The sequence below is a fragment of the Pangasianodon hypophthalmus genome, chromosome 5 (genome assembly GCF_027358585.1).
Source record: "Pangasianodon hypophthalmus isolate fPanHyp1 chromosome 5, fPanHyp1.pri, whole genome shotgun sequence".
NCBI lineage: Eukaryota > Metazoa > Chordata > Actinopteri > Siluriformes > Pangasiidae > Pangasianodon > Pangasianodon hypophthalmus.
Genome location: NC_069714.1, coordinates 19,960,247 through 19,973,686, shown reverse-complemented (window position 1 = coordinate 19,973,686; position 13,440 = coordinate 19,960,247). Strand labels below are relative to the sequence as shown.

At 37.8% G+C, this 13,440-nt stretch overlaps 1 protein-coding gene across 1 annotated transcript; it reads right to left on the bottom strand.

Moving 5' to 3' along the window:
* Positions 1-1,627: 1,627 nt before the first annotated feature.
* On the bottom strand, positions 1,628-6,032 carry c1ql2 (complement component 1, q subcomponent-like 2). Its single transcript, XM_026909779.3, has 2 exons — positions 4,634-6,032; positions 1,628-3,946 (listed from the first exon to the last, which is right to left on the bottom strand). Exons 1-2 carry the CDS (start codon positions 5,222-5,224, stop codon positions 3,767-3,769), a joined length of 771 nt encoding a protein of 256 aa, XP_026765580.1. The 5' UTR covers positions 5,225-6,032; the 3' UTR covers positions 1,628-3,766.
* Positions 6,033-13,440: the final 7,408 nt, after the last annotated feature.

The window sequence follows — 13,440 nt, the reverse complement described above, 5'->3', positions numbered from 1 at the left end:
GGGGTCCTATAATCTGAGAGCACTAGTGAAAATGCTTCTATTTTGAGTTGTTTTCTAATTTAATACAACAATTTTCATTACAAATTATATTATTAACGACAACTTCAGTGAAAAGTAGAATCTTAGAAATATTTACATGGATTTCAGAGTTTCTTAGTATTTGGTATATCCCCTTTCTGCTTTAATGACAGTGTGCACTCGTGCTGGCATGGACTCCACAAGTTTGTGCAAACCTTATGATCCATTTTAGATCAAATCCATCAGATTGTTGTCTGAACACATCAAGAGAAGAGATTTGCGGTGAGGCAATTTTTTCACAAATTTGCTTACATTTAAATAGGGACCTAAAAATAGTGCAGAATCTTGAATATTAAATATTCAACATATTGAACATTTACTTTCTTTATTTTAAATATTTCAAAATTTTAAAACCTTCTGTTTATTTCCAATTTTAAATGAAAAAAAATCCCAGATGTTCAATGTGGTCACACACATACACACATTATACACTCACCGTTCACCTTAATAGGAACACCTGTACACCTGCTGATTTATACAGTCAACCAGTCAGCCAATAATACTTTTATGCTCACCGCGGTTGTAAAGAGTAATTATTTGAGTTAATATATCCTTCCAGGCAGCTCAAACCAATTGGGCTGATTAACTCGAGTCAGGCTGACTTGAGTCTAAAGATACAAACAAGCTAACGCACTGCCAGAAACTAGAGTCATTGTTGATACTTAAGTAAATGAGTCATACATAGTGCTTACTGAACAAAATGTATGTCAGTCTTCAATGGAAGAGAGTGAGCTGCTTGGAAACCCAGGGGAAATTCATTCATTCATTCTCTCTCTCTCTCTTTCACACACACACACACACACACACACACACACACACAGAGTTACATTTTCTACTCTGTTAAAGCTTGTAAATCCAAGGGATTTGGAGCCACAAGAGCAATAATAGACACAGACATATATATCAAACTCCAATCAAGTTTTATATATATATTTTTTTTCTTGCTGAAATAAAAGAATATGCATGAAAATAAAAGGATATATATTGCTACATGCACATGTGAATCCTAATAACAATAAAACAATTAGGCTAACTAACTAAGAATGTGTCTATTGTTTTAACATATAGACTAATGTACTGTACAATTTTCACAGTGTTCTCTAAGCTTTTGTTAAATTAAATTAAATAATTGTGTTTTTGTACTATTGACCAATATTTGGATTATGTTTTGAGAAGGAAATTGTCACTTGCTGCAAGGGGACAAAAATATATTTATCTCTGATATGTGTTAGAAGCACAATCATTATGGCCAGCTTTATGCAACTGTCTGTCAGTTTTTTTCAGTCAGTAGGGGGTAAGAGGTCAGTCTCTCTGCACAGTAGGAGAATGATCAATGATTGGTAGCCAAGTTGGTGCTGAGCCAAGGCGCGTAGTGCTGGAAGCCTGACAGCTGGACCAGCCAACAACTAGCAGTACACACACACACACACACACACACACACACTTGCTCTTTCACACTCCTACAAAGACATCTATATAGGCTGAAATGTTGATTCCCAATCATCCTTTACTCATTTACTGAGATGTACATGAAAAACATTATTTGCTAATCTCAATTTTATACCGTACACAGACAGCATACGTTACATTTAAAAAATGCTGTGGTTAAAATCTTGATGTGCTCACCATGATTCATGACTCAGAGGTATCTGCGGAAGACATTTAATACATACAAAGAAACCAGTTATACAAAACATTATTTATTGAAATACCTAAATAAATATTAATAGTACAGTGTATAAATTGTGCTACAGGACAAATACATCATACAGGACTAGCAATCCATCAACATCCCAGACAGACTTATACTAATAATTTAGACATTGTCCTCATAACCTTGATTTGACATATAGTTTAGATACATGTTTGATACACACAACACATAGTCGAACAGGCTACACAGCAAAAAGCCCAGTGCTGAATGAAAACCTACTTCTTTAAATTAAATCTTCCTAATTCCACGGCACAGAAAGTGTGTCTTTGAGTTGTTATATGGGAATAAGAATGGGTTTTAGAGTCCACACCAGCTCTGAGTAGGTATGCCTTGATGGCATGCAGTGAAAAGCTTGGCATGTATTTGAGAATATATGTGGAAGGATGGTAAGGGTAGTATTTCTGAGAGAATCTTAAAGATAGGTTCATAATCTTCACAGCTAACACTAGTGGTACTCCGTCAGTAATTTTCATAATTTTGTGACACAACAGAGCTGCTGGAGTAATTGTATGCGCATCACATGAGTCCAAGATTGTTTGTTTTAAACATTTACTGAAGTGAGTAAATTCTTTTTACAAAACATTCAGGCATACGGTCAAAAAACCGTGTTGCTCCCAGGTCTCACAGCTCTGTACTAGTAGTTGCTAGGTGACATCACTACAACTAAGGGAGTGTCTAACTAATTAACATAAAAATATATGTTTTAATCTACTGAAGTGTGGCACCTACATTAGCTATCCAGCTAAAACTAAAACTAACCTGATTGTATATCTTTCAGTATAATCATAAAACTGCCTTTGACTGTTGGGTGCCTACTAGGAAAACATTTGTAAGACATATCTTTGAATTCATGTATGTGATCAATAACAGGCTTATTTAACCCTACACTGTAAAGAATTTCAAACAGTATTCAAAACAGTATGAGATGTTAAGTGTGTTTTAAATTTTGATACTGCAGCCCAGAAATTATTTACAGTACTGGTGGGTTATAATGTATAATGTAAAGAACCTTATTGTATAGCTACAGTAACACTGCTGTGACTATAAATTGTAAAACATACAGTATTATTAACTCTCCTGTGAAACTAGCCATCAATAGCATTTACTGGAAGCAGTAAAATAACCTCATCTGGCAATTTGTTGTTGCTTTTCACTTCTTCTATTATTTTGTCATCATTAATTGTGATTTTAAGGTTTAAAGGTTTAGTTATTTTAGGGAAGCAGGGCCAAAAGGAGGTAAAACTGTTGGCAACACTATGCAATCTAAGCCTAGCTAGACACATAATGCTGGCATGATATTTTGTTGTTTACTTTCTTGGTTCTTTTTCTGATTTTTTTTCCTGTGGTGTTCAGGCCAGTGACCCATAAATTGTGTCACATTTGTTCTCTTATGTTTGTTCTCATATGAAATGAACTGAAACGATTGCTTTATTAAACACATTTTATCATATTGCTCTGTTAGAATTTTTTTTTTTGACTTTTTAAATTCATTTAAGATGCATATTTGTCAATAAAGTAAGTAAAATAATAGTATAACTGTAACATTTCAGCAGTGGTATTTATAGTAGTATACTGCTACCAATACGTATCGTTGCATTCTATTAAAAAAAAAAGTACAATGTGCCATTACTGTAAACAAGAATTACAATAAGAATACTGTATATATTAATTACAGTGCACTCAAAGACACACACACCAGCCTGCTATCTTCAGACAGACCCAAACACTGCAGGTGTTAATTCTACACTTGAGGATTTTGCTGTGTGTAAAAAAAAAAAAAAAAAAAAAAAGAGCTCAACTTCAAACATTAACTTCTCACTGGTTTTGTATACATTATGGTCCAGGCAGTAAATAAAATAGCATATTTCCACAGATACACAGAAATGAAGCACTAAATTGGACGGGGCTTCAACCTGTGTTAATGTCAACTTGATAAATGAGCATTCACTTCAGTGTCTGTTCTTGTGCTCCAGCTCAGTCCGGGTAGAGTATGAAGCCAGAAAAAGTGCTGTATTTGTTGTTGTTTCCACCATGTGCCTTCCCGCCATCCAGTTTCACATATATCTCGTCCCCTGAGTCCAGATGCAGCACTACGCTGTTGCTTGCGTAGTCATAGTTCTGGTCTGCATCCTGGGCGATGGCGCTCGCTCGAACCTGTTCACCAACAAAACACCAAATGAGAGATGGGACATGTGGCAGTGGGATATGAGTGTGTGAAGATAAAAGTATGTGTATATTACATATATAAGTATATGAAACATGTGGATACTGTATATGAATTAATAAGCCCAAAGCCACATACTACAGTATTAAGCTGTAGGCCTAATTACTAAACAGTTAAAAGGTCTTATTTGTGTCCAGTTGCATGTCGATGAATCTAAATTCTGCATGAGTGTAGTTGTAATATCTATGAAGATATAGGCTAGGGTTTGTTTAAATGGATATGATGTAGTGATGATAACACTTAACATGTTAGTTTATACAGCTTACAAAAGAGGGATGTTTTATTTCAAAATAGCTTATAGTCATACATTAAATTATTTTAGAGATGTATTTAGATACCTACAGAAATGGGTGACGGTCAGAATATACTTATAATTACACTCGCTGTGTTGAATGCTGTAGTTTAGTGACAGTTAGTGACAGTTTCTTCCATTTGACGCATCTTCTGATGATCAGTTCTGATAAAATCAGGTGTCAGTTGGTATTTGTGTCTATATGTTTTTTTGTTTTTTTTTGCGCATATATCTAGAGCATGAGAATATTACTTCCTCCAAATTACTTACCTGAATGAAGATCTATATGCTGTTAAAATGAGGCATATCACAGAAAGTGATTTACCTGGCCGTTTTTGCAGAGGTCTGCCCACATGCTGGTTCCGTCTCCTCCGCGCATCAGTACATGGTAAGTGAAGAAGTAAATTCCAGACACCTGGCATGTGAACTTGCCAGTGGAAGGGTCGTAGTGGTTGCCCAGGTTAGTCACCACATCATCGAAACGGAGCACCTCGTAACCCTCGTGTGGGTTTTTAAGACCAACGTAGAAGGCGATCTTGACACTCCCAAACGCCGAGCCAAGTTCTCCGGTTTCAGTCCGGGCTGTTCCCTGTGGACCTCCGGTGAAGCCGATCTTCCCGGAATCTCCCCGCTCCCCGGGCGGCCCCCTCGGTCCGGGGGGACCAGGTTCACCTGGAGGACCTCTCGGTCCAGGCTTCCCCGGGCGGCCCGGTTCACCTTTGTTCCCACGGGAGAAAGACGGAGGAGGCGGCGGCGGGATGGCGCCGAGGTCCTGCATGACTTCCAGCGCCGTGGCGCTCGCTTTCGGGCTGTACGGGTCACAGATCATGCGACAGGTGCCCATCATCTCGTAGTGCGCGGAGATGGTGGAGCTCTGGACCAGCAAGGGAATCGCGACAAGCAGCACCACGACCATGACGACGAAAGCCAGCGCCGCGCCGACCAGCCGCTTCCTCTGCAGCACCCGACAAGCTCGCGTTAAAACGCCGGCGTGGTTTTTGGGGGCAATGATGGACCGCTGCAGCCGCGCAAACAAAGTGCGACAGGGAAAGAAGGGGGGAAAAAAGAAGAAAAGTAACAGGTAGAGGAGGTTTCACTCTTGCCCGGATTGTACAAAGTGCATGGATGTGTCGTAACCTTTAGCTGAGTTGACCGGAGGCGGATTTGCGTGGTGCCACTCTCGCTTATACTTCACGGAGTTGACAGAGAAACTCTCCGCTCTGGCACGGCTGTGATGCGCGCTGCGAGCTCCAGACCGAGCAGACGAGAGACCACAGACGCGCTGACGTAACCAACGCAGGGCAAATTGCCCGCTGCAGTCAGGATTAGTGGCTCGGTGATCATATTTACCATCCAAACGCATGAATAACAATCGTCACATTGTTCCGGAGATTACAGAGATCAAGGGGAATTAGGGACGCGCACGGGTGCTTATTAGGACGCAGACAGTAATCCTAAATCTGCCCCTTTATCTCGACTTTGTCTAATTCTTTGGCACCCTGAGGCCAAGTTCAGCGCTGCTAAGCCTCATCAGCTCAGAGCTGCTTGATACCCCGAGGATCTGCGTAAAAATCTGCAGATTCATGTTCATGCTGAGCACAAGCTGGAGGTGTTCTTTCAGAACCTCCACATCCGACCATTAGATCATGCATGAGTGACGACGAAGAGCAAAACCCAAACTGTGCGAGGAAAGTACAGGACCCAGTGTGTCTTAGAACAGCCCCAACATTACACTGTTAATCTAATAGAGTGAATAAATTGGAGGACTGGCCTTCATCAGGGTGGTGGGAGTTAGAGTTTGGGTTGTGGCCTGTGGATAGGAGCTGTGGGTGGCTCCAGGCTCCTCCTGTTTATTCTTATAAGCATAGCAGAACAGATAGATAGATAGATAGATAGATCTGTATGTTTGTTACCCCCCTAGAGAGATTCTCATGCAGGAAATATTCTCCTCTTCTCTCATCAAATTTTAAGCATTACCATTATTATTCAGCTCCTCTGTGCCCGTGTCTGATCCTGGCTTTAGTTTCGTCACTGCACTTTTAATAAAGCTGTAATTGTGAAAATGAAATGTGAGAGTTGTTCTTGCTATCATATGAGGAGCAAGTTGTACCATTGTCTGGATAATGGTACAAGGATACAGACATTAATAAAGTCCTCTCTTATTACCACTACATCACAGCATGCTCACTCTTTCACAAAACGTCTGATTGCATAAGTATTCACCCCCTTGAACCTTTCCACATTTTGTAGTGTAACAAGCTGGAACTGGAATGAAGTTAATAATGTTTATATGACAATCTACACAAAATAGCCCCTAATACTGAAGCAGGTGAAACTCAATCTAGCAAAGTTATTTACAAATAAATGCACACAAGTTGTGATTGTATAAGTATTCAATCCCATTGCTGTGAAACCCCTAAATTAGTTCTAGTGCAACCAGCCATCAGAAGTATAACATAATTAGTGGAATGTGTGCAATTAAAGTGTCACCTGATCCTAACAGAAACACCCCTGTTCCTGGAAGACCCCAGAGTTTGTTAGAGAATATACAAACAGCATCATGAAGACCAAGGAGCTACCAAAACAAGTCCGGGATAAAGTTCTGGAAAACTATCAGTCAGGGTTTAATTATAATTAAATCCCAAATTATGGCATCTTACATGTTTCTTTGACTAATGACTGACTCTAGACACTTTTAAACCCAGGCTAAAGACACACCTCTTCACTCTGGTTTTTGAGTTGGGCTGATCAGACTGTCTTTCTCTTTTTTCCCCCTTTTAATCTACCACTTCTTATTTTTTGGGCTCTTTCTTATCTTTTCTATTTTAATCATTTGTTTATTATTTCTCTCTCTGTATGTTTATTTCATCTTAAACACATTGTTTTATTTTATAGCTTTTATTATTCTTAATATCCTTAGACTTTTTAGATACTTTGGTACAGCACGTTGGTCAATGATAGTTGTTTTTAAATGGGCAATATAAATAAATTTGACTTGATTAATGCCCTCCTTATTTGGTCACTGACATTTGGTGGACAGCCTCCTCTAGGTAGAGTCATAGTTGTGCCATAATCTTTAATTTTTAGTAATAAATTTAATGGTGCTCTGTGGGATATTTGAAAAATTGGGATATTTTTAAAGCCAAACCCTGATTGACACTGAGACTGATGAAGGCATTGTGGACAATCTGACATTGAAGACACACTGTGTATGGAAAAAGAATACACAGAATACACACTTACTGATGATGATGATGATGATGATGATGGCATTCAAACCAGCAGCACACACATCAGCACAATAAAGACTGAATGCAAAAGATCTTTGTAGATTGTGGCGCCCTTTAGTATCTACTACAACAAATATGAGTGAACATACAGAACTCTGCTTGCCAGAAAAATGTTGCTTTTGTCATAGGCATTTGTCATGTTCTCCCTTTGCCATGGAAGGACAGATTTGTTTGTCCTTGACACAAAATTGCTAAGGATCTTGCAGATATGAGCAGTCATAACAGTCTTCTCTTTTTCTCTCAAACTCATTCACACACACACACATTTGCAGCTTTTGCAGATGCCTCTCTTACTGGTAGGGTAGGACATCAGACAGACAAGGGCATACATGCACTTTCTCTCCCTCTGTCACCCTTTTTCACATGCATGCATGCACATATACGCACACATATTGCATCATACTGTGACAATAATATTTGGAGCGTGTGTGTGTGTGTGTGTGTATGTGTATGCGTGTGTTTGTGTGTAAATGTCAGTTTGCCGTTGGCAATACATGGTCCTACTCCACTTCTGCATACATTAACACTCCTGGAGGTCAAGCAAGTTAGAGAGTTATCATATAAAGAATGAATGAAAGATGTTTCACGCAAATTATCATGAAACAAGCTGGTTGAGAAAGCCAGATCATTTATTCTAGCCTTGCATTTTGATGGCAGTGATTACTGCTCATTTAAAATGAAAATATTTTACATGGCTGATTGTCTCCTGCTGTTTTTCCACTGCCTAAATAACAAATAAACAACAAATACAGTAAATACTTCTCATATGGTTAATGAAGTCCTGCTATATGTCTCTAAAGGGTGTGGTTCCCTATTTGCTATGATAAAATACTTTTCTTAAAATATCGGGTCTGTGTATTAGTGTAACGTAACTGGTCTTTAGTGTAGAAGATGAAGGGTCAAAGCCATTAAGTGTTGTAGGCCAGGTCAACATGAAGCCTCAAGATGAAACTGCTCCCAAACTGTCTGCTCAACCAGCAATGTCATTCTACCCCTCTACAATATGTATGTACGTCTATGAGCTGTGAGCTCCTAATTAATTGGGATTGGGGGAGTTTATGTGACTAGAGTGTGATGTATGGATTGGATGTAAAAGTGGGATTATACCCTACTATACACACACACATACACACCTTTGTCTTACTATCCTTGTGATGACCTTCCATTGAAATAATTATTAACAAAACTAATTAAGTCTAAGCCTACACCTAAATCTAACCCTAACCTAATCCTCGATACCCAAAAAGAAAACATTTGGCTCTTTTTTCTGCAGTTCGTACTAAAGAATATATAAATGAAAGCAGTATTCCTATCCTCCTACACAGATGCGCGCACACACACACACACACACACACACACACAGAGGCACTTATGACATCTATTAGAACACCATCGCCATGCTTTGGAACTAAGCATCATGAATGACAGTAAAGATGAAATGAATTAAGTATATGAACCTCAGTTAAAGTTAATGGGGCAGGGAAATTTGTGTTACTCTAGTGCAATTAGTTAGTGCAATTAAATACAAATGAAGTAAAATCAAAATGTTTTTCAGTGATGGACTCAAATCCTAAAGTAAAACAGTTTTAGCCGTATGAACTTTAAATCAGTTTAAAATGTTACTTCATCATTCTGGTACTTAGTGAATTTGCTGTATAGTCTTTAAGAGCTGCAATGACATTTTCATCCTTCAGTAAGACTTAACTTTGAGAAAATTGTTGTAGTAGGTTTCTGACAGGAAGAGGAAGCTAAAATACAGCAGAACCACATTAGACTAAATTTCACTTTCTTTCAGTTTATTTTAGCTTGCTTATGAAGATAAATCTGGCATAATGAAAGCACACAGCAGAAGTTGTAAAATGTCTGTATTTAGAAAATAGTCATCAGTATCAGAAGTAGACACAACATCCATTATCTTTTTTTAATATATGAATGTGTATTTTCATTAAAAATCAGTTCAAGCACTGCTATTTGTCCATTAATTACTTTTTAAAAGATGTATACAACCTTCATTTCTTGTTTCCTTTCTTGTTCATTTCCTGTTCTACCTAATTTGGATGCTGATTTTACTGATTTCATGCTTTAATGCCATCCAGATTTTACAGATGGTTTATGGGCCTATTTGTTTTCATTTGCCTGAACTACATACCAGTAATCACTATATGTTCACTAAAGCTGCCATCTCTGACCTTTCAAACAAAACATTTAAATTTAACTTTCTGACCAGTCATTGGTCTAGTAAATTCTTATGAAAAACACAGAACTGTGATTGGTCATAGTTTTGAGATCCTCTGCGATTGGCCACCCTCGATCATGTCATGTAACAGGACTATATTACCGGTTAACTCTGTACTCAAAAAAGCAGTCTCCTTGTAAAATCACAAGTTAGCTCAATAACTTCTCCAGGTCAAAATGAAGATGAAGGATACAGCTGCTGTGCTGCTCATCATGGGTATCTATGGACTGACTAACTGTCTTGTTAAGCAGCATGTCTATGTGAGCCAGCTACTGACTTGGCCTGAAGCTCAAGAGTACTGCAGACTAAGATATGATGATCTGTCCACTGTAACAACCCAGGAGGAGATAAACTCTCTTCCAGTTACGTTGCCTCCTTCTTGTCCCAGCAACACAGACTACTATGAAGTGTGTCAGGCTGGGAAGTGGACTGGACTATATATAGACAGTAATAATTTGACAAAGTGGTCAGGAGGGGAGCTTGAACCAATTTGTGCACCTGTTTCTGAGAAAGACAAACATGCTGCAGGAATGTGTGGTCTAGTCTTGAATGCATCACATGTATGCACTCCTGTCCCATGCGCATGGAATCTCAGCTTTTACTGCATGATGAAGTTTGATGTGATTCTAGTGGAGGAGAAAGTGACATGGAAAGAGGCTCTTGACTACTGCAGGAATAACTACATTGACTTGGTCAGTCTGACATCAGAAATTTGGATGAAAGAAGCTGTAAACATAGGCTGGGCAGCACAAACAGCACACGTGTGGACCGGTCTGCGCTTTCTCAACGGACACTGGTTTTGGACTACTCAACATCCCATGAGGTACCGGGCCTGGTCTAGTGAGGGCGAACACCAGTGCCCTGCCAGAAACCTGCGCTGTGGTGCTTTAGCACAAAAAGAAGGGATTTGGCAAATGAGAGACTGTGAGGAGAAACTGAACTTTCTCTGCTTCCGTAGGTCACAGCACTACAGCAACAGCCCTCATCAACCATGAAATCATCTTTAGCAATGGGAATGATACCAACATCAGGGATCATACCAAGGATCCTGCTCTTCCTTTTCTTTCTTTCTTTCTTTCATCGTCATCATCTTCAATGTCATCATCTTCATCTTCATCATCTTCCAAAAATCATAATATGAATTCCACTTGACATTATTCATCTTCTTGTAATTACAAATATGAATAGATACTATCTGTACATCACATCACATCAAGACAAATCATTTTGCAATGTTTAAATATACAATATAATAAGCAACTTTATTATTGCCAGAGCATTGATTTGCATTGTTTTGGATTTTTTTTATTTATTCCTCTATCTATCTATCTATCTATCTATCTATTTGCTTATTTGTTTGTTCAGTAATCTGTCACATTCATAGAAATATTGGAGAATATTTATTCTAGGTTTTATGCATAATATTTACTTTTGATATTTTTATGTATGATTTATTTACAGGTTTGACTGAAGCGAATTCCTGTTTAGCTTTCACTCTTAATAGAATAATACTGTGTAAAGTTATAAGTAGTAAGTAATTATTCCACCACTGGTGTACATATCCTTGCTGTTGACTGCTATGTCAGTACATGACATGTAACCTAGCATTTCTGAAACATGTTACTTTATCTGTAACACTTTTAACATATTTCATTAATAATTATTAACTGACCAAATGAACAAATCATTTGTTCTACAGAGTTTGATAATGATGAGATGTTTCAAATCAGGGCTTCTCAGACGTTCTGCAGCTACTTTACCCCTCCACTGACCCCCTGAGTACAGATTTATTTACTGAATATAATCTAGCTATTAAGAAGGCAGATTCTTAAAATTCATAGAAATATTTTGGCTATTTATTGAAGCCTTACAGCTTTTTATTCTTCACTTTTTTATTCCAATGAAACTGTCCTGGAATGAGACACAGCAGATTAAGTTGACCAAAATCCATGTATGGCCTATGCATCATGCAGACTTTATGCACAGAGGTATTTAACCATCAGAAGCATTAGCATTACATTTCATAAAAATCAAAATTTCATTAATTTTAATACAAAAGTATTAGTACTTAATTAATATTTGGTCAAAATTTTGCAAGTTTCATTTGGATATAAATAATACTCTACTAAATAATACTCCACAATACAGTACTCTGTTAAACAAGCACTGCATTGTTGCCTCCAGGGTCCCTGGTTCAATCCAGAGTTCCAGTTACTGTCTTTACTTCAGTACTATTGAAATTGAATAATTGTACATTTACTTAATTACATTTCCAAAAAGAAAAAGTTTTTACTCCTTATATTTTTATTTAGACCTTCAAAGTACTCATTGCAAATCATGAAGTTCTCTTCTTCTCTCATCTAGCTATATATAGCAAATGAATGGGTTCAGTTTAGCATCTAATCATTTCAGTTTAGCATCCAATCGAGTTCATCAGTGTAGAAAAAACTATCAAGAATTGTGCCAACTCGTCACAGGCCATGACTCTCATGCTACACAGTATAATCAACATAATGTATGCATTTGACTATGGATAAGCTGCTGGACTGCAGTGTTGAATTTCAGAATTTTGAGAATTTGAATTTTTATGGCCACTGGCTCCATCTAATTTGTCATGCTGAGGTAAGTTTGCCTTATTTGCTAAGCGAACCTGTTTTTTTTTTTTTTGCTGATGGCAGGTTAGACTAACATCAATTCCAGTAGCTAACATAAGCTGGACTGTACACTGCCACTTTTAATTTGAATAAGATTTTGACATTTTATCTATTCTTTTATTTAAACATAAATTCTCAGGACCTTTTCCACCCCTGCTGGCATCCCATCCAGCAGCTATTCCTGCCTTTTATTTGAATACACCTGCCCCCGTATTTGGTTTCCACTCAGACTTTGGATTTAAAGCAAATTGGTAATTTTCACCATCCTATGCCTCATTTACTGGGCATTGTGCATAGGGTTAGGCCACTGCAAGCAAGAGTTAGCAACGTTTTCACACGTTTACAATCCTGTCCAAATAAAAATTAACATTATATGTAAAGTTAATAAAAAAGTTTACATGGTGTTAAGACATAATACATACCAATTTATTTTATTCTAAATTTCAGAGTGATGTGAAATGACCTTGACTGTGAGGCAGTGCTGGGTGACACAGTGGTGCTGTGGGTAGTGTTACTGAGTGGGTAATCTTACAGTTTCAGGGTTCCTGGTTCAAGCCTATGAGTTCTGCTTATTGTCTGACTTCCAGTTACTGTCTGTGTGGACATGCTCTCCCTTTGTCTATGTGGATTTCCGCTAGTTTCCTACTACTGTTTAAACCTTGCTTTTAGGTGAATTGGAGACTGTAATTATTATTACTATTATTATTATTATTATTATTATTATTATTATTATTATTGTTATTATTGCTGTCACTGCCAGTGTTAATGTTGCCTTTTTTACTGAAAATTTCCTACTGAATTTTTTACTGGAACACAGCAGTTTGCATTGCCCAAAAATCTTTTGTTGACTGTGAATAATACAGAGTTTGTTCATATTATGACAAACTAGCCCATTTGTTTTTCTCCACCCAGATATTTTTTTACTTACAAAATACATTCAAAATCAGTCCAA

Coding starts and splice junctions, on each gene's coding strand:
- c1ql2 (XM_026909779.3), bottom strand. CDS start 5,224: ATGGTCGTGGTGCTGCTTGTCGCGATTCCCTTGCTGGTCCAGAGCTCC. Junction 3,947..4,633: donor ACCTCTGCAAAAACGGCCAG/GTAAATCACTTT, acceptor GTTGGTGAACAG/GTTCGAGCGAGCGCCATCGC.